Source organism: Lichtheimia ornata (genome assembly GCF_029851405.1).
Source record: "Lichtheimia ornata isolate CBS 291.66 chromosome Unknown scaffold00067, whole genome shotgun sequence".
In the NCBI taxonomy this organism is placed as follows: domain Eukaryota; kingdom Fungi; phylum Mucoromycota; class Mucoromycetes; order Mucorales; family Lichtheimiaceae; genus Lichtheimia; species Lichtheimia ornata.
This window is the reverse complement of record NW_026695387.1, coordinates 141,943-168,795: the sequence shown is the minus strand read 5'-3', so window position 1 is coordinate 168,795 and position 26,853 is coordinate 141,943. Positions and strand designations below refer to the sequence as shown.

Here is a 26,853-nt window from a genome sequence, read left to right as displayed (position 1 = left end):
GGAAAAAAGGGGGATTGTGTGTGTGTCGACAAGGGGCAAAAGTTGCACAGCAAGAGGGCAAAAATCGGAAATGTGAGGAGGTAGGTTATATATATGTACTATTGAGACAAGTGGTTGTTGTGTGTGTGTGTGTTGCGGCGTGATATCAATGAAGGTCATTGCGGATATATATATGCGTAGTAGGATGTATCTTGTATACGTGGAGTTATTGATGATGATGATGGTGGTGGCGCTTGTTGGATGATGTGAAGCTATTGGTGGGCGAAGGCATCGATTTCATCATTGCAGCAAGTTGACGTTGGCTGGGTACATAGATATTTCGAGAAGGAATGTATACCCAACAACGAGTGCAATAGTCGTCCGAGCTTTGTGTCAGTAGCCTGCTACAGGTGGAACACTTCTTGTGACAATTTGAGCAGAACCAGTCTGATCCAAGAGCCTTGTTGCAAGAACCACAAACGATGTTGGCTTCGTTGTTGTCGTCGTCCATCATAAAATCATCGAAGTCTTCATATTGCTCAACTGGTGATGCGGGTGGTGAGGGAAGAAAATACATGATTGGATGTTTTATTGTGTGTGTATAGGAAACGTTGAAGGTAATGATGCGTGTATGCGTGAAAAGAGGACGAAGGAAAAGAGCGAGAGAGGAAAAGAGAGAGAGAGAGAGAGAGAAGGGATGTTTGAGCCAAGGAATTATGCAACTGAGAGCGGGAGTCTTTTGCAACGTGGCAGGCGATATTTATATGTTTTATGCACGGACATGATGACGGGTTTCATGCCTGTCGGCTTGAGAGCGGGCTACGGGATCGGCCAACTGTGTCGACCACGCCGATGCAACAAATGTGACACCGCTTCTATGCCCGGAAAGGCGAGCTGCAGCATACAGATTGATGCTTGAACCCAAAATCATTGCTATTGTGTCCCAAACGAGACGAGACCCTCTTTTCGCACCTTTGCACCCCTCCATCACCTATGTCATCGATACAAGGGATATGGAGACATACGTGCCTGAAAAGAATCATCATATGCATGCAACGATTTTCGAGATACAGCAATGTCTCCTTATACAACACACACGTTAATGGATCATCATTCTTGTGTTCCCCCCGAGAAAGAGACATTGAGCACGAGTCTCTGTAGGTTTTAACCTCACGCAGCTTTTTTTTTCTCTTGCTACTCCTTGTTGTCGTCTTTCTCCTGAATGAAACAATAAACAGCGCCTTGATAATATTTGGCATACAATCCACCCACCCCCCAATCCTCATCTTATTTGCCACATTTTGGACTTGTCGTCGTTGCCTATTACACGTGTGATGTTGTTGCAATACAAGCTCCTCTAGATGAGACTACCTCGATCAGTTGCAGTATGTTGTACAAGACGCCATGTAATTCTCGTTACTGCTTCTCTTTTCTAAGAGGAGTGATGTTGCTGTTTCTTACAGCAAGACAAGAAGAGGAGAAAGCTTGCCTCGGATGTATGCCGGTGATCTCCGCGGTGCAGCAACATTGCTGATTGGAGCATGACCATGTAGACCATCGTTGCTCAACAGCTACTGCTTGTGCTCTTTTACACATACACATACTCAATTTCTCTCTTTTTCTTTTTCATGCATCTGCAACCAAGCCGCTTTGTATACGTACACACTAAGCCGAGGGTATGTATTTCACCCGCCTTACTCCACTTGATGTTGTACCAGACCATGTGTTTAGCGCCTAATGTCTCATACTCCCATGACCCCTTCTCATTACATTGGATGCAGCATGGCTATTTCTAGCAAAGCGGATTTGAGACATTGCATATGGTTATTTTTTTCCCTGGGCGTATTTCTTATTTCCCGCTGATGCCTTCCAACCACCAGCATTACCTTTCCGCTGGACCATCAGGCCACTAATGCTCCCATTTCAATCTCATTCTAAAACATAGCCATCCACAAAATCAATATGTAATCGGGCCGAGCGGTTCATCTACGTGCATGGTGTCATTTCCCATTTTTCTGAAACCTGTGGAAAGGTATGTGGGGGGAGGTGATGGGCTTTAATGTGTGCGTGTGTGGGGATAAGCCAACGCATTTTGAGTGAGGGACAATATCATCCACTTGATTAGGGAACCTTGGCAAAAAGACGCACAACACTGCTTATGCACGGCCACTTTCCGATTCGAGCTCAGCTGCATGCTGTGGTGGTGTAAGTAGTGTGTTGTGCTATGTGCTGCTGCTCCTATTGCTGGTCATACAAGAATCCAACATGATCTCTCTCTTTCTTGTACATACTCATACAGAATACTTAGTCATCGCGGCAAATTTATGCCTGAATACACCAATCGCTGAGAATGAGTTAAACGGCGGGGCATCAAGTAATCGTACGTAGTACTTGATGTGCTGCCATTTGTGATCGAGATTGTTCTCATGACCTTATCTATATTTGTGAGGATTAGCTTTGCCCATGCAACTAGCTATTGCTCGCAGCACTGTGCAGCTGCACATTTGATCCGATAATACATTGCATTACTTACGTACATCCTTCAATCATTGCTTTGTCACCCCCAGGTGATCATGGGATAAAAAAAGGACGCACTACACGTCCGCACACGCGCGCGTGAAAGCATCTCTTTCTCTCTATTAGCATCCGAGAGAGAAAGTTTGATATGCATATGACACGTTTTTACTCCCACACACACTCACACACCTTGCATCCACGATGACGATATTCTGCAGTAAGCACGTGGCTTTTGCGTGTTCCTAGTTTTCTTTCCAGATCATGATGAACACAAAAACCCCCTTTTTCCCTGATTGGTAAGAAAATTCCAGAGTGATCAACCACGACCAATAGCGTAAATACCCTATGGATTGACAGATCGACAAGAGCACTTTAATTGCAGGTATTATTACAAGATGGTATATGAGAGCAGATCAATCTCCATTCAAAGTAACATGCAAATGAAATCATGTGGCCCTTCTTGATTTAGACGAGTGGTGTCGCATAACGAGTGAGCAATGGATCTGACTTGAGAGCTTCCACAGCATCATGTTCCACCGTCAGCAGTATGACGACATTGCCAGAGTCATAATCTTGGGTCATTAAGCTATATCCTGGAGGAAAAACGCTTCCACTACCATCCGTTGTCATGAAGGGCTTGCCCCAACCCAGATCTAGGCAACAGGTAAGCAACAAGCTAATTTGGGCAATGATCCTCTTCTTCCTCCTCCTGCAACTTACCAAACTCAGGTCCCTTGAGATCAAAACGACACCAATTTGTCAAGATGATATCAGCAGACCAAACGATACGACCTGCAGGATGCGTGTTTGTTGGATTCTCAAAGAACGCAATGCGATCGGCGACAGCTTTGGGTGCCAATGCAGCTTGTAAACCTTGACGTACAGCAAGAGCAACACGACCTGATGCTTCACTTGTGGGTGTCAACAAGTCTGTTCTTGGAATGGAGACGCTCCACAGATTGTTAAAGTTGCCAAAGTACTTTCCACCTGCCATGGTGCGATCAGGACACCGATCACGCCCATCGGCTGCCATGGCGATCTTTTCTACACCTGATGCTTCGCTCGATCGACCTTCTAGACGAGGCACCTTGGCTTGTTCACGTGCTCGTGCCACAGCACCACTCAGTAATGCCGATAACGCATCCCCTGTCGAGATCCAGCTATCACTCTGTGGAGGTGGCGAGAGGTCCTTTTTCATTTGAGCCATGGATTCACGCGTCAATTCCCATCGTGTTACTTTGGATGGTACAAGCAAGTAAGCGGGTGGTCCCGTGGCGGGTGTATCAAGAAGTCCAAAAGGTGGTGGTGGCGGTGGCGATGAATGATCATCGTCATCATCATCATCATTCAATCCTTGAAAGAATCGACCTGGAGTGCGTGTCCAATCATCCGGTAATCTTGATTCATTGATATCTTCATCACGAGCAATCATGGCCCATACTTCAAGAAAGTCAAGGAATCCACGTAGATCAGCCACTTGATGATGCAATGAGGAGGCAACGACAATGGTACCACAAGAAAACTAGAGGATGCGAGGTAGGAGGAGGTTCATCATCATCAATCATGGTTTGTGAAAGCTATCATCAATACTAACCTCTGTGATTTTGACAGCAAAACTACTTGATCCAGGTGCTAGAATTTGTTCAGTGCGAGGTGACAGGTCTTCAGAATCCTTCCCATCAAAAGGTGTATCTCTTTTCTCGATCAAGAATGGTGTGCCAGGAACATCAGTAGTAGCAATGTATGCATCTCCCTTGTCGTCAACGGTCACCAAGCCTGCCACTGTTGGATAGAGTTCAAGCGCTTCAGCTAAGGACGCTTTCAGCTTGTCGATCACCTCAGCTATAGAGTTATCCTTTGGACAATGATAAAAACGATGGTTGTGGATTTGAATTGGAGCACTGAGAAGGTCTAAGCCATGGAGTGAGATTTTGGATGGTGCTGGTGGTCGATTATGTTTTTGAGTTGGATAAAGCGTGAATGTTTCAAGTGGCATTGTTTTTAGTGTGGGGGAGGATAAGGGTGAAAGAAGGAAAGGTATGCATATAAATAACAATAATCTCGGGAAGATTTTGGCCGATCGATAGCAACCCCGCGCGTTTACATCGTGCTGCGGCATCGCGATGCTTAATGGTGTCACTTTGAAGAGGCGCAGCACTATATCTCTCCACCAAGTTGGTGAATGTAGTGATACACATTGGATCTTTGCTTGCTTGCATGCTGTAATTATCTTCATTTCAATTCAAATCAACCTATCACATACTACACATGCACGAAAGGAGGTGCAATTACCAGCACAACATATTCTTACTTGATCAGAAGTCAAATGTGATACACTTGGTCTTATTTAATGTCTTCACAATAAAACATTTGAATCTCTAGATTACTTTTTCTTTCGACCCGTAGTGGTGCAATGAGGTATTAGAATGGCATTCATGGGTTGGTACGTGCACAACACATTATGAAGCCTTTGATCCATCAACGTAACGGCCCACCAAAGCTCTCGCAGAAGCAACGTATGGCTACTATGGTGCCTAGTAACAACGCATAATAAATGTAGCTGAGGATGGATGGTTACCACGTTTAGGATATTACCGAGAAAGGAACGCTGTTGTTGTGGCGCTTTGTATGACATTGTCGAGTAAACAATGATACAATAACTCAAATCAATCATTCGTTGATATGATCAGCAATCCATCATGTTGCCAGTTGCACATTTGATGATGTCGTCGGATAGGATGCGGCCCGTTGCTATTATCAGGGGTTGCTGCGCCATGATCCACAGTAGTAAGACACGGGCCGCCGTCGAATGTGTTACCAATGATATGAAATTGTTGAGAGGGGAGGCAATGGATGACAAATGGATTCTCTCTATCTTAAGAGGAAATCTATTCTTTGATACGATTCGTGATCTCCCTTCAAGGCGAACGACAACGTCAGATGAACGTTTTCTCGCAGCGATTGGTGGAATACCTCTGAGCTTGATTTGTCACAAAGTGGCAAATAAATCGCCTATCCCGCAACGCCCATCAATTTCTTTTTCTTTCTACGCTACTTTTACACTCACTTTTTCTTTTCAACATGTCTGGTAAGCTGATGCCGTCTCTTCATCCTCCCATCACATAAACTCACACACCGTTTTCCTCGATCAGACTGGGATTCCGTTACTGTTATTCGCAAGCGCAACGCTGATCGCGCCAAGGTGTCTCGTAACGAGAGCGATCTGAACGCAGCAAGAAGAGTAAGTTTTGTGTGTGTGTGTGTATATAGGGTTCAATGGCGCCTGTGATATTGATGGTATCTTCTAGGCTGGTGCTTCTATCAACACCGAGAAGAAGACTATTACCAACGCTGGCCATGCCAACCGTGATCATCAACGTATCGCCAAGCTCGATCGTGAAAATGATGTTGCTCCTCCTCCCAAGGTGGATGTCTCTGTGGGTCGTGTGATTGCCAAGGCTCGTATGGAAAAGAGCTTCACTCAAAAGGATCTTGCTCAACGTATCAACGAGAAGCCTCAAGTGGTATGTTTATATAACAACATACAAGGGAAGAGGGATCTAAACATGTGTGTCTGTTTTAGGTGAACGAATACGAGTCTGGTAAGGCCATTCCCAACCAACAGGTCTTGGGTAAGCTCGAGCGTGCTTTGGGTGTCAAGCTTAGAGGCAAGAACATTGGTGAGCCCTTGACTTTTGGCAAGAAGAAGTAAAAAGGAGGAGGCACCTACCAGGCCAAGCACCTTTCTACTCTACATACGCATCCTGTGATATAAAAAAATGGGTTGATACACTTGTGGATATTGGTGCGAAATCATCGATCAAGGAAAAAGGATATAAAAAAACTTGCCCTTAGAAATATACCTTCTCTTTCCCTCCCTCCCTTTTTGTTAGAACCCTTTCTTTCCTTGCATTTATCCGTTTCTTTTAGCTTATATTTTACAAATGGATCAATCATATAAAAAATGTACATGTTAAAAGGAAGGAAGGATGGTAGGACAGCATGAATAACAATGCTTTGTAAGGAGAGAGGGAATAATGGGGGGCTCTCATGCTAATGGGATGAGGGCTGAGTTTTTGACCTGGGAGATTTATGTGTGTGGGTGTGGGTGGGTGCAATAACGGGTGAAAAAAGTGGTTGCATGTTAACTAGAGCTCGACCATGGTTCTCGCTGGTTTTCTCTCTTTTTCTCTTTCTTTTCCTCTCTTTTCCTAATCTCCCATGACTTTGGGTGGTTCTACTGCTCTATTTGATTATGGCCTTGTTACGCCCAACAATTCCCAAGAACAAGATTCCGACAATGACTCCCTTCCCACCACCACCGCCATGACTATCTTGACACAACAGCAACACCACAACCACAACCACAACCACCGATACCAACCAATATCAGAAACCAATAGCGTAGATTGGCTCGACACGGATAGCTCCGAAGATGAAGATTATTTACCCCAATCATGTCATCGTTGTTTCCCCTCTCCACCTCGAAGAGCCATGTCTGTGGATGATGATGATGAAGAAGACGAGGAGGGAGGAGTGTTTTATCCATCAAAAGCGACCAGACGTAAAAGGGGTCGATTACCAGAGTCGCCCGAACAGCATCAACGACGACGCATGAATGTGGATGATGATCAAGTGATAAGCAAAAGTGTTCAACAAGAGCGTGTACGACGAGTGATTGATGCTGCTATCGATAATGGTGAAGACTATGTGGATTTAAGGTATCCATCTTTCAACATGTGTATCGTATGATAGAGGCTGTTGTATGGATGATGCTGATTGGGTTCTTTTCTTAGTCATTTGGGATTGACCGAGGTACCGGATGAAATCACCGAACTCAAGCATGTCACTGTACTTCGCAAAGACAGGATTAAGAATTCATCACTCAAGCTATTCCTCTATGGAAACACCCTCACTCAATTACCATCCTATCTTTTTTCCCTAAAGAACTTGTCGGTGCTGAGTTTACGTGCGTACAAAGGAGGGGTTGGGGGAGAGGTTAGGAAAGGGGGATACGAGAAAACTGACAACACGTTATTCTACTACTAGGACACAACCAGCTTACTCAATTGCCTCATGAAATTGGTTTATTACAAAATCTGGTGGAGCTATCTGTGGGGAACAATCAATTGGTAAAGTTACAACTTGAATGTCACCGTGGTACTTTTCATCTTACACCCTTGTCCATACATAGCCCTATCTTCCAGCCGAGGTATTGAAGCTTCCAAAGCTCACAATTCTATGTCATTCTCCGAACCCCTTTGTGCATCCTACTTCACCCGTGGATCCACGCCATGTCATGAGCACGATTCCTAGCCTTGTGGAGATAACAAGTCGACACTTGCTCTCAGCGCCACCATCATCATCATCATCCAATATGGATTGTCAATTTCTACCTTATGAGCTTCAGGAACGCCTACGTTCAGTAACACCCATGAGTCGATGTTACAAGTGTGAAAAGCCGTTCAACAAACCTAGCGTCGAATTGATCGTATGGCAAGAGTTGTTTGGTACAGCCAATATTCCATTGCTTTTCCGCTTCTGCTCCAATCGTTGTCATATTGCCAATGCGTGATTGATACCCCAACTCCACTATTGCATTCCCCCATATTGCTTTCTTTTCACTGTTACTGATTTCCCATGCTTTCAATACCAATGTTCGTTTAACAACTTCCCCCCCAGCTCCTGTATATTCAACAAGTCCACGTATACAATATCATTCACTACTGCATTCATCGCTGGAAAAGGGCAAGACATTGTTCATTAAAGTGTGTGTGTGTGTGAGGATACAACAAACAGCGGAGAGATAAGGGGATATCTAGATTAAAGTACGTGAAGGGATATAAAGTGTAAATTACTCAACTGCTGAGACCACAAAATTGGAACATCAAAGGTACACCAAATACAGCAAGACATCCGATGCCTAAGAGGATAAACGTCAGTCATGTCATGCATCTTTGTTATTCGACATACGATGATCGTTGTCGTACCTGCATATACAATCAACTTTGTAACAATATCCACGTCGTAGCGTAAGGGTGCATCTTCTGCTACAAGTTCGGTTGTTGGATCATATACATCCTTCGTGTGTCGACCACCACGTTCGTTGCAGTTGCCACCAGCACAGCCACCTTCTTCTCCATCCGCATTGGCACCACGATATTGGACCTTGTCGTATGCTCTCTTTTCATGCAAATCAATCGAGGATTGAATACCTACATGCTCAGCATGCTTGACCGACAAATCATGCAAATCCAGCACGGAGGGAATAGGATGAATGCTTTCTCGGTTTAAACTTTTATAGGCTCTACGTATACAAAAGGTGAGTGGGTCGTGGTGAAGATGAAGAATGAGGATGATGAAGCTGTAACATTTACCTGGCACCAATTTCAAACTTTCTATGAGGTAGGTTGAATGCACGATAGATGGGTGGAAGGATAAAATAGCACACTCTTTTGCATGCAATGCGCCAAAGGAATAAGCTTGCCACGCCTATTTAGATTTCGGATCAATCGCATGTAAGATAGCGAGCCTCTCATCCTTTCTTACCAAGAACCAATTTTGCAAGAACAATAGCGACTGCTATAGGTGCTGAGGAATGAACCAAGGCCAAAGTTTGTTGTCCCATCGTGCAATAATCTGAATGTGCGCAAAGCCATCCACCAGGGAAGACGCCAACAAGAACACCCATAAAACAAACACTGTACGAGAAACATCAGTGATCCTGAACAAGTTCAACCACACCCATTTCCTCCCCCTCCCTTACCTATCCTCAAAGCATGGGCATCTCTCAATGGGGTCTGGACTATTTGTGATTGTATATAAGTCATCTGATAGAGCATCCATCCACATGTTGATTTACGTACTGTAATCCCACCAAGGCAAGGCATATTGCTGCTGCAATCAACGCTATATGATGACACCCCATTAGAGTTCCATTCCATATCCAATGATAGTATGCACTTACTAGGGATGATTGTCTCTGCAGTAAATAAACCGTCGAATTGGTCTTTGAATGTCCACTGGAACCAATACAAGATATAGGCAAGAATGGAACCACCCACAACATCTATCACCGACAACATATATATAAGTTGACTGGATCAAGCGTTCTTTTCCAAGGTTTACCTGTGAAGGTATGCATGCCACAATAAATACGACCCATGACAACGCTTCCTGCATAAACAATAGCACCCAACTTGATGAGGGCGCGTGCTTCAGGGCTCACACTTTCACATGTCACAGCCACGACAAAGAGAGCAACGGAGATTGAATTTGTCGAATGCGTCGATGGAAAACCATATTCAAGGGATGTTGATTTGGACATGCTCAACCGATGTACGGGTGGTGAAAGAGGGCGAGGAAGGCACATAAAGTCCTAGAGATGGGAGATCCCCATATAAAAGTAGTTGAGTCCTCATTCCCTCGAAGATCATGGTAATGCTCCCCATCCTTTAGATTATGTGATCTGTAAGCCCTTACCTTTACAAAACCAGATAAAAAGACGCCAAAAGCTGTCATGCATGCAACACTACATGAACGATCCATGCCCTATGTTAGTGGATATCGGCTCCCTGCATACAATTCTTCTTTTTACCTTTTTGCCATGGACATTGTATCAAACCATACAAGGATAGGAAGCGAGACCATGAAAAACGTATGAGTGCCGAGGTTGGCTGTCCACAAAAAGTACTGATCGAGAAGAGGTGTTCGTACGAGTCGCTAAAGTGGACGGCATTAGGAGTTTGGGATCTTGAAAGATGATGTCCAAGTCGATGGGGTGGTGTCGTTCACACTCACCTGCATGGTAGCCAAGTGTGGAGTCTCTGCCCGAACCAGTGGGATCAATGAGCGTCGTAACTTTGCACGCCATGGGTGAAGAGCTTTATCATAGAGACGTTCGTGATGGGTGCCAGCATCAATGTCGGATACAGCTGGTTTGAATACTTTTTTGCCCATTGTAAGAGCCACAAAAGAAAGAGAGGTGGGTTGGGTGGTGGGGGTGAAAGAGAGAGAGAGGAAGAGAGAGAGTACCTGGGTCAAAGAAATTCTGTACTTGTACCATCCATATGAAAACCACTCACCTCCACAAAACCAAAGCAGCGTCCCTTACTACATACTACTATTACTGCTCATCATCCATGCATCTACCCTATTATTCCATGACAATGTATCCCGAATCGGGGGAATAGCTGCTGCTGCAGAACCAGCAACTCGGCATTGTAAAAAGCGGGTGGTCTCGATCTTTTGTGTGCAAGTATGTATGTACGCACGTACACCCACTCACTTTATGCCATTTACATCCTCACTTCGCTGTCTACCTCCGGATTGTATCACATGAAAACTTTCCAGGATGGAAACATGGTACATGCTTTGTTACCCAGCGCACATCACCAGCAGATAGAGAATCCACCTGTAGTAGTCGTTGATCGCAAGCTCTCTTTCCTCATCAAAACCTAATCCCCGCATTAAATTTCTTTCCTTTTAACGATTAGTAGTGGTGGCCACGAAGCCTTTTCCAGAATCTATAAAGTAAGTCCCATTTTCATCATGACGTTCCATAAGGAGTCTCGACGCATACATACGCACGCACTCACTCACTCACTCATGTTGAAAAGCTTTGGCCCATGTAAAAAGTGATTGTTGATGTCCGAGAAACATACATGAATAAACTTTTTTTTTGCCCTTTTGTGCCACGCGCGCACATGCATCGGCTTTCCATAAATTGGGATGTTACCATTGGGTGTCCTGAAAAAGCCCAGCAAGACAAAAAGGCGCCCCACTCTATCACAACCACGCTATGCACAATCGTCTCCGCTACAGACACCCGAATCCCTGTGTTTGTACAACGAGCTATGTGAACAGTGTGATACATTGACAGTGAGGCGCTGGTGGGCAATGTTTGATTTTCAGGCAAGCAACAGGGCTGTGTATGCAGTAACATGTGATGTATTAGTAGTAATAGTAGCCCCCGCACGAACGCAGCTCGGTGTATATATATAAAATCTATATCACTTTAAAGTTTGAATATGAAAAACATACCATGTCAAAAGTTTGTCAAGGAGAATGAATTATAAGGTAGGGTGGTACAGGCAAATAATCACATTGGGCAGCAAATCGTCTGATAACTCGTTGGCCAACCGACATCCAAAGCTTTATAAGCAGCAGGTCACCCAGCTGCTTGGCACCTTTACCTTTCTTTCTTCTCCATCCCCCCTACTCTTACACACACTTTTCATCATCATGGCTGCAGACCTCCCAGATTTTATGACTGACCCCAATGCTGTGCTCAAGGACACCGAGCATGAATGGCGTTATAAGCGTGTTCCCGATTACAAAAAGGTGAATGAAGCTTATGAAAAAGGTAAAAAGTTTGGTTGTTATCTTCGCCTTGGACCATGATAACTTATAGGACGTGGCGTGTTACTAGAAAAATCCGTTGAACATGAAGAGGGTTCATTGTCATGGCTCGTATCCAATCTTGTCAAGGTATGCATCTCCTTGAAGGAATGAAGAGGATGGATGATAAGCTTATTACAATCTTTTCTAGAATTGGGAAAAGGAAATGTCCTACAAGTTGCGTGCCGACCAGATCCGTACTATCAACCAAGAAAAGTATCGTTTCAGTGTCAATGGCGGTGAATGGCATACGGTGGATGAGATGCTTGAGGTAGGTTGTTGTTGTTATTATCTCTTTCTTTGATTACCAATCGCATCCATGCTTTATTTGGAGTGTGGTGTAATGCTTCAATGTTTTGTGGACACTGACGACGACGACGGCCCGATAGATCGGCACTTACAATGCCCTCATTGGTGATACCGAATTGTACAAGGCCAGCGAAGCCGATTTCAGTGAGTCGCACAAGCTCTTTAAGCGCGCCTTGCGTACCTTTTCTTGGGAAGTCCTTGAAGTTTATAGTGGTCCACCCACTGTGGCCTTCAAATGGCGGTACGTATAGTAGTAGTAATAGTGGTGTATGTATAGGACGACCCAACTGATATACCTTTCAATTTTAGCCACTGGGGTACGATGGTAGGTGATTTGTCTGTGAACCTTGGCAATGGTGAAAAGTTGGAAGCTACCGCCACCAACGAGGTGGTTGAAACATTTGGCGTTACCGTGGCCAAGGTCAATGAAAAGTTTGAGATTGAATCGGTAAGTGTGTGTGTGTGTGTGTGTGTGTGTGATGGATAAAGCGGGGTGGGGGTGGAGGGATGCATGCATGCAGTATGATCTCATATTATTGTTCAGCTTGAAACCTTTTATGACCCCTCTCAATTGATGCGTCAAATGGCAAAGAACCGCAAGGACAATGGCAACAATGATGCCACCTCGGGTGCTCCCAAATGCCCCTTTGCTCCCAAATAAGTCATGATCAAGTGTGCGAGAAAATAAAACGTACAGAGGCTGGGCCTCGTATACCAACTATATTATATTATCTTGAATGGAGAGGGAAATGTAATGACAAGAGTGTGTAATCAAGAAAAGGGGGATTATTTCAACGACTTGAGATAACGATCACGTTCCTTTTGTGCTGGTGTCTTTTTGTCGGTGTTGGTAGAAGTTGTTGCTGTTGCTGCTGCTGATTCAGGTAACCAAGGGATAGATCCTCGTGTTCGTTTTCCACCACGCATTGTAGTATACGCTTGTTGTGTATTTTCTCGTTTGGGTGATGGTGATGGTGCAGCCTCTTTTTGTGTCGTTTCTTTTGTAGGTGATGAGGATCGTACACTGCTACTAGTAGGATTTGGCTTGGATGATGTAGGTGGAACAGGTTTAGCTTGTTGCTGCTGCCGTTGATTGATGGGATTGCTTCGACTAAAGGATCCATTGTTGCTACTACCACCACCACCAGCAGGAGGATTATCCACAATGGAAGCGCCACCACCAGGGCCAATGTATTCATCTGCAGGGATCATGGTGCGTACAGTGGATGATGAAAATGATGCGGTGGGTACAGGTGCTTCAAAATCTTCTTCACCCATGAATGGCATTGCTGGACGATAGGATTGCTGAGCTCTTGCAGACAAGGACACAAGACCTGCTGGTGGGGGGTCACAACGTAAACTGCTATTGGCACTGCTATTGTTGCTATGCGTAGGGCTGTTGCCAGATGCTGATGTTGTTGTTGTCGGCCATGCTGTAGTTTGCAACTTTTTACGTAGTGAATCCACATGGCTTGTATTGCTGCTAATACTGCTATTGGCAAGAATCTTCATTCGCTCAGCGGCTGATGTACGCGATAAACTACCCAAGCTGGCACGTGGTGAGGTTGTTCCTGTCGCAGCATGATTTCCCTGTATCCATGGAAACACATAAGTCATCATTTTCCTTTCCTATAAAAGTAGCAAACAAACACTTACAATACGCATGGAGGCGGGTGGTGTGGGCCGTGGTGTGCCAAGAATGCTGTTTCGATTGGAACGTATGGTAGATGATGGCTCTGAAGCTGAAGGTGTTGGCTTAGCACCAGCAGTGGTAGTGGCTGTGTCATTGTTGTTGGTTGATTGTGATAGAGAAGAGGATGGCGCTTGTTGTTTTTGCGTGGTAGAGCTGATTGATTGCTCACTATTGCTGCTTCGAAGAGAAGATTCTTTCTGCCACCAATGAATAATGTCCTGCACACTGCCATTGCGTGGCAAACTCTCTCTTACTGGAGGCGTTGTCGTCCCCTTATCGGTGGTGGTCGTGGGATTGTTGGCGGCTGATGATTGTTTTGTGTCATCCAGTGGTTGCTTCTTGTCGTCTTTGTAATGGGTTGGCATAGGATCCTCCTCCTCCTCTTCTTGACTCGAATCGGATGAATAGCTCTCTGTGAATATGTTCATGGCACTCAATTCAGCCGATACTCGACATTGTGGAATATCTGGCAAGTCTGTTGTCGTTGCATTATGGTTGGGTTGAATATCATCATCATCGGGTAATTCACATTTAGCATCAAGTGATGGATCAATGGGCATAGTAGCAGTGGTGGTTGTTGTATCACGTTCTCTCATTGTAGTGGCTGCTGCTGTTGACTGTGGCTGAGAATGCGGTGGTGGCTCACTCATATCCCGATGCATATCCGATCCAAATAGGCCATCCATGCTCTTTTTGTTTTCACGTTGTCGTCGAGAAATGGTATCATGAGGACGATTATTATCATGGATAGAAGCGAATGGATTTTCCTGCTGCAAGGGTGGTGGTTGTGATGATGATGACGCAAAACAATCCAAAGCACTCTTGCGTTGATCAGCTCGATGCTTGGTACGTACTGACGCATACTGAATCACTTGGTGAGCTGTTAGTTCAGCAGTGGCTCCCTCCTTTTCAGCATCTCCCAAGGCTGTCGATGGCGTTGTTGACGAATGCGGCGATGCAGGGGTTGAGTAATGACAAGGAGAAGGAGGAAGAGGAGGAGATGCTGGTAACGCGGTGGGTCGCTCATACTGATCGGATATTCTAGGCACAATGGGTCGACTTTCAGCTACGGCGACGACATGGTCACTATCCATAGATCGACTCTTGGATTGTAGCGTAGACTGGTCATTCTCACTAAAGACGGGCGATGAACAAGAGATGTTGGAGCATTCGAGTTTCGAGTCTGGAGAAAGTGTTGTGGTCGATTTTTTCTTGATGGAAAGAGAGCGTCGCGTGGACAAACGACGTGCGTTGTTGTTTGGTTGTTGATGTTCACTAGATGATTGCTTTCCTGTTGCGGAAGGTGGTGGATCAAAAGCAACATGACTCAAAGGAGTCTTGTTGCTCTTTTGAAGACGCAATGATTGACGTAAGGTGTTTTTGAGCGTGGCAGCAACGGATGCACGTTTACCGTTGCCAGGATTTGGTGTCACACCAGCATCGCTGCTATTCATGTATTTCTGGTACAAAGCGGCAGCATCATCGTTCGACCCCAGCTCAAGCTTATCTGAAAAGAGAAATGTCGACTGGGGTGGATAGGGCAATGATATACAAATCTCCTTGTATGACGATGAAGGTTTCTCGATATCAATGTGTGAAGCAAGAGTACTTTCATCACGCGGTGGTGAAGGATGAGGAGGTGTCGATGACATTTTTTCTTGTGCTGTGGATGATGATGTTCTCCCCAATCGAAGCCTTCTTTTAAAAAAGAAGGTGCCTAACACTGCTGAAACAGCCACAAAAAAGACCACAATGATGGCAATGGCCCATACAGGCAAGGATGCTCTGCTACTGCTATTGCTGCTCACATCAGGTGCTGCTGGCTCTATCGTAAGTGAGTATAATGTTTTGGAGCTTTGGGCATTGATCCACTGTACCTGCATGGATACATGATGGGAAGATGATGGCGGCAATTAGTAATAATAAAACGGCAGCCGCCATGGCTTTTGATGTTGATTAAATACGTATGGATTAAAAGAGGAGAAAGAGTGAAAGAGAATGAAAGAGACAAACGACGTGCAAGTGAAAAGGTCTCCTACTCTCTCTCTTTCTCTCAACAACCCACGGAGTCTGCTTCATCATCTAGGGGGAAACCACATCTTTTTTTTTCTCAACACAAACGAAATGCTATACCGCTAATGCCCGCTTAGAGAGTGAGCATAGAGACCGTCGCTGGATGTTAGGGGCTTTGTGTTCAAAGATAGGAGGGCATCGACTAGCAGCAGCCAACAGCAGCAGCAGCAGCAGCAGTAGCAGGAGGAGGAGGAGAAAACAATATTGGGTATCATGGATGATAATATAAAGATAACCAGTTTGTGCAATTAGTTTCTTTTGATATACTACTCCTTTTTGATAAATGAACACTCACGTTCATCAGGCAACTGTCAATAGCATCCATAGCGGTGACAACGACCTGTTCTATGGTCGCATGCACTTGCGTTAACTATGTTCTCAGTTTTCCTTCTCACATACCCATACACACACACACAACCCCTGACTGAGAACTTTCTTCCCCGAATACTTTCACGGCTGATGCCAAGGGATTGCTTTGGTAAAAAAATTTCTCGTACACTCGATGTAGTGCATCGTGTTTCATTGAAACAAAGATCTTTTTTATCGAACCCTATATACACATGCAAGCGTAGATGATGTTTAAACAATCATGAATCGATATGAAAGCCCCGTCATTGAGAAAACCACAAGTTGTCAAGTAGATGCATCAGCGACAAGGTCCGCAAGCGGGCACGATGCTGAGGATCTTTAGGTGTTGAACACCAAATCGGAAATGTTTTTAAGCGGACATTTAGTTCGTGAGTTACCGTGTCACTCTATCGTTTCTTACGCGTTCCCGTCTGCGAGATCCCAATCTCTCTCTTTATTCAAATGAAAATGATAATTCCACTCCGAATGTGCGGGTACCAGACTTTTTCAATGATAGTAGTGGTAGTAGTAGTAAGGTCGTCATGACTCGAGAGATGATGACATAGGCTGGTTGCCATGGCAATTGCCATGGAAACTATATATGCTATATGCTACGTGGTATTTTTCCGCCATGTGTCAAAAGCATGGGCCCTTTTAGATGGAATGTAGAATATTCCACAGAGTCAAAGCGATATAAGCCAATGAGCATGCTTATTCACACAGACAATGGGAAGCTACTGCTTTTGAGCGCCATCTTAAATCCGACACCGTAACCATAACTGGGCCGAGCTCTTCGGCAAACTGCATTTTGCTTTCTTCCTCTCTCTCTCTCTCTTTTCCGCTTTATTGTCCCCTTTATCATGCCCTTGGCGGTTTTCGCACTGGTTATTCATCGGTACAGACCGTCAAGACTGGTCATTGCTCCTTACGAGTCATATCCCCAACTTGCCGAATATGTACGTTTCTATTCTTTTGGCTACTACTACTACAACAACTTGCCCTGAATGACTCACATTTGCCATCTCCAAAAGCTACCCAAAGACCAATTCGATTCGCACATGCTCACCTTGCGACAACTCGTACGAAAAGAATACCCCAATATTTATCCAGACACGTACATGTTCATGTCGGCCATTGGGTTCGTCATTGCCACTGCAGCGTTTTCAATAGTTGCCCGAGGCCTTGAAATATCCATGTGGTATCCATTGTTGATCTTGGTGGCTCCCGCTATTCTCGCCTATTGGACGACACGAAGACGTAGTATACATTACATCAAGATTAACAATGTGAGTGTGGCAATGATGAAGGTGATGATAAAGGCTTGATCTAATATTGCTGTTGTAGTTCCAAGAGCATCTTCAACAATGTCTAAAGGATCTTTCAGAATTGGATCGACCACATCAAGTGCGATGGGATTATCGGCGATTACGTGATTATGATACTGCAAGAGACTTGCATCTACCACCTCCTCTCAACAATTGGAGTATTAGCTTGGTTATCGAAGCAGTGCAGATTGATCCAGAAGCTGAGGTCATTGCTCGTGGGATGACGGGTGGTGATACGTTACCAAGTTATGGAGCAGCAACGCATGATGTGGTATTGGATATGGGACCTGATTTACAGTGTGATGATGATCGTCATCCATTGGAGTCTATGCGTGAGATGGATGTAACGGATCAACAACGAATATTGCCACCATCGTATCTTGAGGCATCTTCTTCTTCACCATCACCATCATCACCACCTACGCAACCACCCTTACCAGCACAACCTCCTCCGGCTTATGATGCTGTGGATCGTCATGAAGAACAACAGCAAGATCAAAGTACCCCAACAACCCCTACTGCTACTACGACTACTACTACTGTATTACCGAATTCAGACACCCATAATCATACGACCACCCACTAAGAGCCCAGCATGCGTATGTAAATTGTTCTTTGACATAATGCTCATTATCCGACATCCCATCTACTCCCCCTCCTTTTGCTGTCATCACCACCCACCCATCACACCTCGTTGTTATACCTTGTACTGTTATCTATTTATCTCATCCCCCCTGTATAAATCATTCATCAATTGAATCGTATTCAAGTAATGTTTATTGTAAAAGAGCTATAGCCAAAGATGAGGAATGAGCTAATGGCACTATGTCACGAGTGCTGCACTCTATGTTAGTCTAGATGCATACATGTTTACTGAAATAGGAAAGTACGGTTGCCATCCCGCTAAAGAAATGTTCTTACAAGGATGTGATCGAGATGGAGTCAAATCGGTCTTTTACAGCCGTCTTGGCATAGAAGGATTCATGTTTCATTAAAGATTGCCAAGAAGGTGGTATTTATTGTAAACACGTGATCAAGCAAGAAAGCTCTATCGAGATCATCGATATCGTCGTTGTCGTCGTGTGCTTAGGAAATTTAAGCTTTACGGATCAATGTCATGCCATCGTAGAGGGGTAAAATGACAGCTTGAACACGGGTATCCTTGGCGACATGTTGATTGAATTCATGGACAGCTTTAGCGTGAGATTCGGCATCTGGACCTCGACCGGTGATGGTGCCCTCTTCATAACCAGCAGCACGGACCACATTGCCTTGGCGTAAAACTGTAACACAAAAAAGAAATGATGAGCCGATGGATGAAACACACCAGTCAATGTTTACTTACCGTTATCGCAAACAATCAACCCATCATCCGAAAGGAGGTCATGATCCATAATAAGGTTGTAGTAAGTGATGTAGGCATCCTTGTCAGCATCCATAAAGATGAAATCAAATTTCTCAGCTGGAGTCTTCTTGTTGTCGATCATGGCTCGTATACTATCACCCCCTTTTATCAATTGACTATCCATGTTTGTTTACCATCTTTGCATTTACCTGTCAGCAGCTGGTCCTAGTTGTAATTTCACCTTGTCTAAAAGCTTTGCCTTTTCAAGATAGCGCCGAGCAATTGCTTGAGTAGCTTCATTGATGTCCAAAGTGATCATTTTTCCATTAGGCGGCAAAGCAGCTGCTTGAGCGATAGCGGAGTAACCAGTATAGGTGCCAATTTCCAGAACGCGCTTAGCATGAACCAATTTGATGAGTTGATTCAACAACTTGGCTTGAGTCTCGCTGATCATCATACGCGAGTTCTCAAATTGATGGATGGTGTATTCACGCACTTCATGTAGCTGTTGCTCGACATGCGATGGGAATGGTGAGCTGAAATCGGATGTGTATCGGGTCGTGCTTGCTTTGCTTTGATAGGAGCTGCTGTGTTCAGACATGGAAACGAGATGTGATTGAAAAAAAACCAATGATGAGAGAACATCGTCAATGGACCTTTTATTGTCGTCAAGATGTGATGGTGTAACAAAGCTAGAGTGTTTTCTCCGGAACAGCGCGCCTGTGTATGCATGAGCCGAAGTGCATATCATCCTTATGGACAAGTATCCCCTTCTTCATTGTAGCACAAGGTTGTCTAATCGTGGTTGCATTGTGCATGGATAGCGCGCTCCAAACGGCGATTCCAATCGAGCCATCTGATATCCCTTGGGCTTTGTTGCCAAACACGTGACCATAACCGGTAAATGCGATCATCTAATGGACGTCAGCACACCTTTTAGTACACTGGCGTATTTGTTTTCCCTTGCTCGCCATCCACGAAGCGTATAAACATACATACTCCCTTCCACAGTGCCAATGCAGCGTTCTAATTCAACATGTTGCAGGCCAATGGCAACGAATAGCTAAGCGGAAACAAGACTTGTTGTCGTGCCAGGCTATCTCAATCGCTGTTGCCATGCAGCCGCTTGCACCCAACCAAGTAGCAATCCAGAGCAAATTCCTGATGAGGTGTCTTCATTGAGTTCAAGAAAGAGTGGCAACCGGTACAAAACGTCGCGTAATCACGTGAGCGGCATGTAGTTGTAGTTGTAGTTGTTCCTCCTTTTGTAATAAATGTGTTGGTTGTTCCAAGAGCAATTACATGCACGATGACCTTGTTTACAAACTTGAGCCCAATGGGCGTTGAATAGCTTTCTTGATCCCTTGCATGCATGCGTACCTCCCTATATTATGTACGTTACATGATGGCAGCTATGGTCACTTCTTTGGAAGCAAACGGTGATGAGGGCTCGATATTGAGGCAGGGAACCCATATCTCTTTACTCGTGAGTTCATAAAATAGCAGAACAAAGATCCTTCTTTTCATCCCTCTGGTCTCTGGCCCCTTGCATCTCAAGATCTGCTGTCTGCTTGCAGCTTCTTCACTGATATACCGACACCGTGTAGAGAACGAGGAGAGAGGAACATTCTGCTTAGAATGGCGTTTTCATGCAAAAGCACAATTCTTACATCCTCCCTACTATCATCTTTTTATTAGCATGGTCAAAGGTATATAAGCGTTATGGTAAATGATTGCGTTTGTTGATTTCATTCACTCCATTAGCTTCATCAAGATGAGAAACTGTATGCTTATAAGCTTGTTTCTCTTTTTTGTTCGTTTCCAAGTCGTTCTCGGTTTTATAAAGACGAGTCCTTACAGTTGAGCACCCGTTCTAGATCAACATCAATGCGCTGGCCGTGGTCAACAGTGCAAAGGTTCAGCGCTTAGCGACGAGAGGGGTTGTTGTGCTCGTAAGTATCATATCCATGAACATGGAAACTCTTATTAATCATCTGTAAAAACCAGATCTAGTGTGCGGCAAAAGTGGATACTGTGAAGAAGCACATTACTTGACATTTTCCACCGAACTCTGCGTTGAAGCAATCCAACCCAGAACAAATCCCGAATGTAGTGGAGGAACAGTTTCCGTGCCGACTACTTTGGGTGCTGGCCAATTTTGTTTGTGCGGTTGTAAACAAGCTAGCAGTGCTATATCCCAACTACAACGATGCGCCTCGTCCACCATTATGTCGATAATTGCTACTTATCTCAAGCCTCGTGCATCTCCTGAATTTCTAAAGAACATGGAAAAGTACCAACCTGACATACTCAAAGAGACACAGGCAGTATATGACAAGTTCCAGGCTTACAAAAAAGCTCATCCCGAAGATAAAAGTGGATTGAAATTCCTTAAAAGTGACGAAAGTCCTTGTGCATCCCTGAGATCCACTGCTCTTGCAGAATGCAAAAAGTGCCCTGCTTGCAAATACTTCCTTTAAAATAGTAGGATATTACTCTCATCAGCTTATGGAATAAAGGCTATAACTTTTTATTCTATATGCACGTCACAACAGTAGCAAACCATAACTTCTGTATTAGAGAACTACCAACTGATGGATGGTGTATTGTTGACGCACTTCATGCAGCTGTTGCTCCATATGTAAGGGTGGTAACGATGAGCTGAAATGGATTGCACTTGCTTGTTGTATCGATATGACCAGCAATGTAGACATATATGAAGGGGAAACAGCCATTGTGAAGATAAGCCAATGGATCTTTTATTATGCTGGTGTAACCAAGTTGAATGTTTTCTATGAAACAGCTCGCGCATGTGCATGTCCTTGTTGTTGACAATCATCCTCTCCTTCATTGTAGTACAGGATCATCATCATATCGTGGTCATTGGTCATTGTCCGCTGTGCTGCATTGTACACAATCTGGTCATTGGGAGCGCGCTTCACTGATATCTCTCCTTCTTTGCTTGAAAACACGTGATCATAAGTGGCAATGCATGTGCCTACTAATGGATGTCAAATGCTCAACACGATCTGGTGACGTATATTTGTTTGCCTTTGCCCACCACCACACGACGCGTATAAACACACGCACCTCTTCCGGCACCAATGCAACGCTCGAATTCAACAACCTCATGCTGGCCATCGGCTATAGCTACGCGTGATCAGGTCTTGCTGTCGTGGTTCAAGACGCCAGGGAATCTCCATCGCTATCGTCATGCACCCGCTCGCAGCAAACCAAGCAGCAATCCAGAAGGACTTTCTCGGCCTAGCCTTGCGCGTGAAGTTCAAGAGATGATGGCAAAGGAAGGATTAAAGTACCACTACCAAACTGTGAGGAACATGCTCCATTCATGGTCAGAGAAATATGATGTAGCCCAAGCGAGGGACAAGGGTAATCACGTGAGTGAGCGATATTAAAGTTTCCTTTTGCTAATGGATTGATCTTTATAGCTGATCCAGACGATCCCAAAGCTGTCAAGGCAATCTTCCCTTATTATTACGAGATTCAACCCTTTGAACATACCAAGCCAGCAACCTCTTCTTGTGATGAAGGTTCTTCACAGCCAACTACTACTACCGCCATGTTCACAAGGCAACATAGCACCACCACCACAATGACTACAACAACATCAGCATCAGGACCTATTCCATCTTCTTATTGGCAAAGATCATCATCCTTACATGCTGAAGGTGCTGAATCTCAATCATCCACTCTTGTGGACTCAGCATCCTCGGTTACAAAGCAACAAGATCCCTCATCATCATCATCATCCAGCAAACAACACGAATCCACCGACAATGCTATCAGTGGCCATCCTATCGAAAATAACACCAATGAATCGGGTTCAACAGCTGTTGCCAACGACATCCCACCAGGCTTTGCACAGTTGATGCATCAATCAAATGAAAACATGCGACGTACAATGGATGTATTACTACAACAACAGCAGCTTTTTGTGGGGTTTGTCAGATCACAGGACATGGAGAAACAAGCCTTGCTTATTCGCGCCATGCATGATGCAGGATTGAGTAAGGATGAGATGCTATCGGTTCTTCGGGGGTTTGATGAACGTTATCAATCACAGCCATTTCTTTAGTGTGTCGGCTCCTCTATAGCTGCATATCCATTCTCAATACCCAAGTGCAATGCTTATGGCTTCGTTGGCTGTAGTACCGCCCCCACCACATCACCATTGATTATCCTTGTTGTATCAAGTCATTATCATCTACTCAATGATTAAAGGGAGGTTGTATAAATACTATTTATTTCAACGTGATTTTTGGCTTTGCTTTGAAAGGAGAATGAGTTTAAGCCTTGCGTATAATGGTCATACCATCACCAAAAGGCAAAATGACCGCTTGAACCCTAGTGTCTTTTGACACATGTTCATTAAACACGTGCACAGCCATGGCATCCTTATGATCGGGATCGGACTCTGGGATGGTTCCTTCTTCATAGCCTGCAGCACGGATCACTTTGCCTTGACGCAAGACTGCCAAATAGATATATGAGTTGCCATGGCAACACCCTGTACTCACTTTAAACATTTACCATTATCGCAAATGATTGCACCGTGATCCGAAAGGAGATCGTTGTCCATAATGAGATTGTAATAAGTGATATAAGCGCTCTTGTCGGCATCCATAAAAATGAAATCAAACTTTTGCTTGGGATCCTCTTTGATGAGGTTTTTAATGCTACAATGAATCACACCCGATATTAGTTGTTGATATCCTTTTATGCTTTTCATCATGATAGCTTATTACCTCTCTGCAGCAGGACCAAGTATAAGGTCTACCTTATCCAAGAGCTGTGCCTTATCGAGGAAACGACGTGCAATATCCATTGTGTCTTTATCCACATCCAAAGCGATCAATTTACCATCCGATGGCAACGCTGCTGCCTGAGCCATAGCTGAGTATCCTGTGAATGTGCCTATTTCAAGGACGCGCTTTGCATTGACCAAACCAACGAATTGATTCAACAGCTTGGCTTGTGTTTCGCTGACCATCATGATAGACCAGGCAACGTTGTCAATCGTGTATTGACGAAGCTCATCCATGTATTGCTTGATCTTTGGAGGGAATGGGGAGCTAAAGTCGGCTGTGTACTTGTAGGTGCTCTTCTTGCTATGATACGATCCTGTTGTGGTCATGATGGAAGTGTGTTGCTGCTGCTGCTAACGGCGTGTATTGATAACGAAGGTTGACAAAGGTTGGCTGTTTAAATACAATGAGGATCGTGGTTAATGCATGTAACTATCCCACGCTATATTCTTGGCAAATGTTTCCTTGAAAGGATGTTTTTATCCATATATGGAATTTGGAATCCAAAGTATAATGCATGCTTATCAGATCGTTGACAAGGTTGTGGGACTACGCTAAAACTGATTCATCGGTTGTCCCATTCCGGTTTCCATGGATACAATCCTCCACCATCCGATTACTAGGGAATGTAAGTTGGATTGCTCTTAAACAAGATCGCACATCGTATTGAGGGTTGTGGAAAAAACGTAGAATTGGTTGAGTTGAGACATCCGTGAAGGGCGCAGTGCATTGATCTTGTTATCAGATGTGATCACATTCATGCCGATTGAAGCGTTCATGGTAACTATGTGATCAATGAAACATCGTTTATAGAGAAACAAAGTGATGGACGCATTCGAATCAGATAACCCACAAAGAGCACTTTAATTTGTTGGTTCCATTATAAAACTATCATTGCAAAAGTACAAGCGGGGAGGAGACGGAGGAGAATAGGTCATTGTCAAATCCAGCAGGTGTCATTGTTTTGGTGCTAGGGATGTCATTGTTCCACACTTTCATTGGTAGTAGCAGAGATCCACGACGTGCATAGCCGCTCAACTTGCAAACGCATTCACCGCTTTCGAATAATAGAAACTCCATCAAAGATAGGGAGCACCACCACTTGTACTCTTGGATCGGATAACACATGTTGGTTGAATCTGTGAGCCTTTTTTGCCGTGTTGAGGATGTTCTTGGATGCTTCAATAGACGCTTCACCGTACCCTGCCACACGATGTACCTGGCCAAAGAATAAAACTTACAGGACATGAATTGCAGAGTCCCCCTTAATCTCTATAATACACATACCATTGTCTGCAATCATGATACCTCGATCCGCCAGCATGTCATGATCCATGATATAATCAAAATAGGGGATGTATCCACTCTTGTTGGCATCTACCATCCCAACCAATGTCAAACTTGGGGAAATCCACTCGTTATCCATGATCACAACATACCCAAGAAGATAAGATCAAATTGCCTGGATGGGGCTTCTTGTACCAAGTTTTGAAGTCTAATGTGAATAAGCATGTAAGATGATCGTTGATAAGACCAACCTCTCCTCCACCACCACTATAATGCTTACAGGTCCAATGCCTTGCCAAGTCGAAAGTCTACCTTGTTTTCAAGTTGTGCGTCCTGAACATACTTCTGTGCAATGGCTTGAGCTTGCTCGTTGCGATCCAGTGATATTACAGTAGCCGTTGTGTCGTTGTCTGGCAGCGCTGACGCCATAGCCAACGTTGAATAACCAGTAAAGGTGCCGATTTCCAAGACGCGTCTTGCATTGACAAGCTGGGTGAGTTGATGTAAGAGTTTGCCCTGTGTTTCAGAGACCATCATGTGCGCATTGCTGAAGGTGTTTACTGTCTCGTTAACCAAATTGGATAAGCTTTGTTGAATGCGAGGAGGGAATGGTGAGCTTAGATCGGTCGTGTATTTTTCTTCTTCAACGCGTAGACGACCCATGTCATTGCTGACAGTACTTGCAATAGAGTTTGTTGAGTGGGATCGCGTCAAGTAACATGGTGTGGGGAGTGGGTGACGATATTGGGATAAGAAGCGTGAAAAACGATGCATTCAAAGAAAGAGAGAAGTCAAAGAGAGAGCACTTGAAAATCAACGCATGAATTTGACATGGATACGTCACACACACCCACACACACACATCTCCACAATCCATATCCTATCCTACTATCCAGTAGAGTATCTTTACACACATTGGGGAATGTTGTTTGATCACGGTTTATTACAAGATGCAAGATGATGGATATTGTTGAACTTAAGCAGTCTTGACAGCTTGGGCAACAGCAGAGTTGACAGCAAAGCGGCGCTAATGATACCAAAACGTCAATACTCCACCCATCTACATCTTTATCCATATCCTCCCTTATGCTTACCTGGTTCTTGAGCTTGGCAACCTTGAAACGATCGAAATCAGACAAGGAGGTACGGGTTTGACGAGTAGCAAGCTTTTGGGCCCAAGCGCTCTTGCTCCACTTGGCCATAACCTCTTCCTTTTCCAAGTACTTCTTGAGAGTAGTCTGGCCGGCGTTACGAGGCAAACCCTTGACGACAATGTTGGTCAAAATCATACGGTCGAAGGCAAGAGCTTGACGAGCGACACCAGTGGTGGGGCCATCAACGAGAGCCTACCATGTATGTATATTCATTCGGTTATGCATTGTGCTGTGGAGGAGGGGTTCTTCTTCTGTATAGCACTTACACGCTTGTGGTCAACAATGTCGACAATGACGGCAATCTTGTTGCTGTCAGCACCGTGGTTGATAAGGACAACGCGACCAACCTCGACTTGACGCTTAAAGGAACCTTGCTGTAACACATACACAATACATCCAACAAGGTCGGTACATGAGTTGATCCAGATCCATCCATCCATCTCGATATCGAATCCATCCATTCATCTGCTGATTCATCCACTCGTTCTCGATGCGATATCGTGTGTCGTTACATACCATCTCGTATTAATGTGTGTATAGAAGAGGGATGTTGCACGGGGCTGCCCTACTTGTCCATGGCTACCTACCACCCACCCAC

General features: G+C 44.5%; 14 protein-coding genes across 14 annotated transcripts; 6 read left to right on the top strand and 8 right to left on the bottom strand.

Annotated features, from left to right (window-relative positions):
• Nucleotides 1-205: 205 nt before the first annotated feature.
• On the bottom strand, nt 206-556 carry O0I10_010309 (uncharacterized protein; the record flags this gene model as incomplete). The annotated part of the gene is made up of 1 exon (XM_058490291.1): nt 206-556. The coding sequence occupies one exon, from the start codon at nt 554-556 to the stop codon at nt 206-208; it is 351 nt and encodes a 116-aa protein (XP_058339012.1).
• A 2,405-nt stretch (nt 557-2,961) lies between these two features.
• On the bottom strand, nt 2,962-4,492 carry O0I10_010308 (uncharacterized protein; the record flags this gene model as incomplete). The annotated part of the gene is made up of 3 exons (XM_058490290.1): nt 2,962-3,149; nt 3,217-4,018; nt 4,091-4,492. The coding sequence occupies 3 exons, from the start codon at nt 4,490-4,492 to the stop codon at nt 2,962-2,964; spliced, it is 1,392 nt and encodes a 463-aa protein (XP_058339011.1).
• A 1,085-nt stretch (nt 4,493-5,577) lies between these two features.
• O0I10_010307 (uncharacterized protein) lies at nt 5,578-6,208 on the top strand (the record flags this gene model as incomplete). Its single annotated transcript, XM_058490289.1, has 4 exons — nt 5,578-5,584; nt 5,649-5,737; nt 5,805-6,020; nt 6,080-6,208. 4 exons carry the CDS (start codon nt 5,578-5,580, stop codon nt 6,206-6,208), a joined length of 441 nt encoding a protein of 146 aa, XP_058339010.1.
• A 509-nt stretch (nt 6,209-6,717) lies between these two features.
• Nucleotides 6,718-8,071, top strand: O0I10_010306 (uncharacterized protein; the record flags this gene model as incomplete). The annotated part of the gene is made up of 4 exons (XM_058490288.1): nt 6,718-7,217; nt 7,293-7,465; nt 7,546-7,628; nt 7,691-8,071. 4 exons carry the CDS (start codon nt 6,718-6,720, stop codon nt 8,069-8,071), a joined length of 1,137 nt encoding a protein of 378 aa, XP_058339009.1.
• Nucleotides 8,072-8,354: 283 nt separating this feature from the next.
• Nucleotides 8,355-10,455, bottom strand: O0I10_010305 (uncharacterized protein; the record flags this gene model as incomplete). The annotated part of the gene is made up of 11 exons (XM_058490287.1): nt 8,355-8,419; nt 8,487-8,803; nt 8,874-8,988; nt 9,046-9,197; nt 9,263-9,301; nt 9,363-9,405; nt 9,464-9,565; nt 9,625-9,874; nt 9,979-10,027; nt 10,094-10,218; nt 10,297-10,455. The coding sequence occupies 11 exons, from the start codon at nt 10,453-10,455 to the stop codon at nt 8,355-8,357; spliced, it is 1,416 nt and encodes a 471-aa protein (XP_058339008.1).
• Nucleotides 10,456-11,739: 1,284 nt separating this feature from the next.
• Nucleotides 11,740-12,865, top strand: O0I10_010304 (uncharacterized protein; the record flags this gene model as incomplete). Its single annotated transcript, XM_058490286.1, has 6 exons — nt 11,740-11,860; nt 11,927-11,985; nt 12,047-12,166; nt 12,285-12,445; nt 12,514-12,652; nt 12,749-12,865. 6 exons carry the CDS (start codon nt 11,740-11,742, stop codon nt 12,863-12,865), a joined length of 717 nt encoding a protein of 238 aa, XP_058339007.1.
• A 125-nt stretch (nt 12,866-12,990) lies between these two features.
• Nucleotides 12,991-15,838, bottom strand: O0I10_010303 (uncharacterized protein; the record flags this gene model as incomplete). The annotated part of the gene is made up of 3 exons (XM_058490285.1): nt 12,991-13,794; nt 13,861-15,722; nt 15,775-15,838. 3 exons carry the CDS (start codon nt 15,836-15,838, stop codon nt 12,991-12,993), a joined length of 2,730 nt encoding a protein of 909 aa, XP_058339006.1.
• Nucleotides 15,839-17,178: 1,340 nt separating this feature from the next.
• Nucleotides 17,179-18,229, top strand: O0I10_010302 (uncharacterized protein; the record flags this gene model as incomplete). Its single annotated transcript, XM_058490284.1, has 3 exons — nt 17,179-17,274; nt 17,350-17,604; nt 17,663-18,229. 3 exons carry the CDS (start codon nt 17,179-17,181, stop codon nt 18,227-18,229), a joined length of 918 nt encoding a protein of 305 aa, XP_058339005.1.
• A 509-nt stretch (nt 18,230-18,738) lies between these two features.
• O0I10_010301 (uncharacterized protein) lies at nt 18,739-19,589 on the bottom strand (the record flags this gene model as incomplete). The annotated part of the gene is made up of 3 exons (XM_058490283.1): nt 18,739-18,926; nt 18,989-19,140; nt 19,198-19,589. The coding sequence occupies 3 exons, from the start codon at nt 19,587-19,589 to the stop codon at nt 18,739-18,741; spliced, it is 732 nt and encodes a 243-aa protein (XP_058339004.1).
• Nucleotides 19,590-20,004: 415 nt separating this feature from the next.
• O0I10_010300 (uncharacterized protein) lies at nt 20,005-21,468 on the top strand (the record flags this gene model as incomplete). Its single annotated transcript, XM_058490282.1, has 3 exons — nt 20,005-20,011; nt 20,866-20,940; nt 20,996-21,468. The coding sequence occupies 3 exons, from the start codon at nt 20,005-20,007 to the stop codon at nt 21,466-21,468; spliced, it is 555 nt and encodes a 184-aa protein (XP_058339003.1).
• Nucleotides 21,469-22,092: 624 nt separating this feature from the next.
• On the top strand, nt 22,093-23,084 carry O0I10_010299 (uncharacterized protein; the record flags this gene model as incomplete). The annotated part of the gene is made up of 2 exons (XM_058490281.1): nt 22,093-22,378; nt 22,438-23,084. 2 exons carry the CDS (start codon nt 22,093-22,095, stop codon nt 23,082-23,084), a joined length of 933 nt encoding a protein of 310 aa, XP_058339002.1.
• A 211-nt stretch (nt 23,085-23,295) lies between these two features.
• On the bottom strand, nt 23,296-24,143 carry O0I10_010298 (uncharacterized protein; the record flags this gene model as incomplete). Its single annotated transcript, XM_058490280.1, has 3 exons — nt 23,296-23,480; nt 23,540-23,685; nt 23,755-24,143. 3 exons carry the CDS (start codon nt 24,141-24,143, stop codon nt 23,296-23,298), a joined length of 720 nt encoding a protein of 239 aa, XP_058339001.1.
• A 722-nt stretch (nt 24,144-24,865) lies between these two features.
• Nucleotides 24,866-25,875, bottom strand: O0I10_010297 (uncharacterized protein; the record flags this gene model as incomplete). Its single annotated transcript, XM_058490279.1, has 4 exons — nt 24,866-25,050; nt 25,102-25,191; nt 25,254-25,309; nt 25,382-25,875. 4 exons carry the CDS (start codon nt 25,873-25,875, stop codon nt 24,866-24,868), a joined length of 825 nt encoding a protein of 274 aa, XP_058339000.1.
• Nucleotides 25,876-26,077: 202 nt separating this feature from the next.
• On the bottom strand, nt 26,078-26,695 carry O0I10_010296 (uncharacterized protein; the record flags this gene model as incomplete). The annotated part of the gene is made up of 3 exons (XM_058490278.1): nt 26,078-26,128; nt 26,196-26,447; nt 26,522-26,695. 3 exons carry the CDS (start codon nt 26,693-26,695, stop codon nt 26,078-26,080), a joined length of 477 nt encoding a protein of 158 aa, XP_058338999.1.
• Nucleotides 26,696-26,853: the final 158 nt, after the last annotated feature.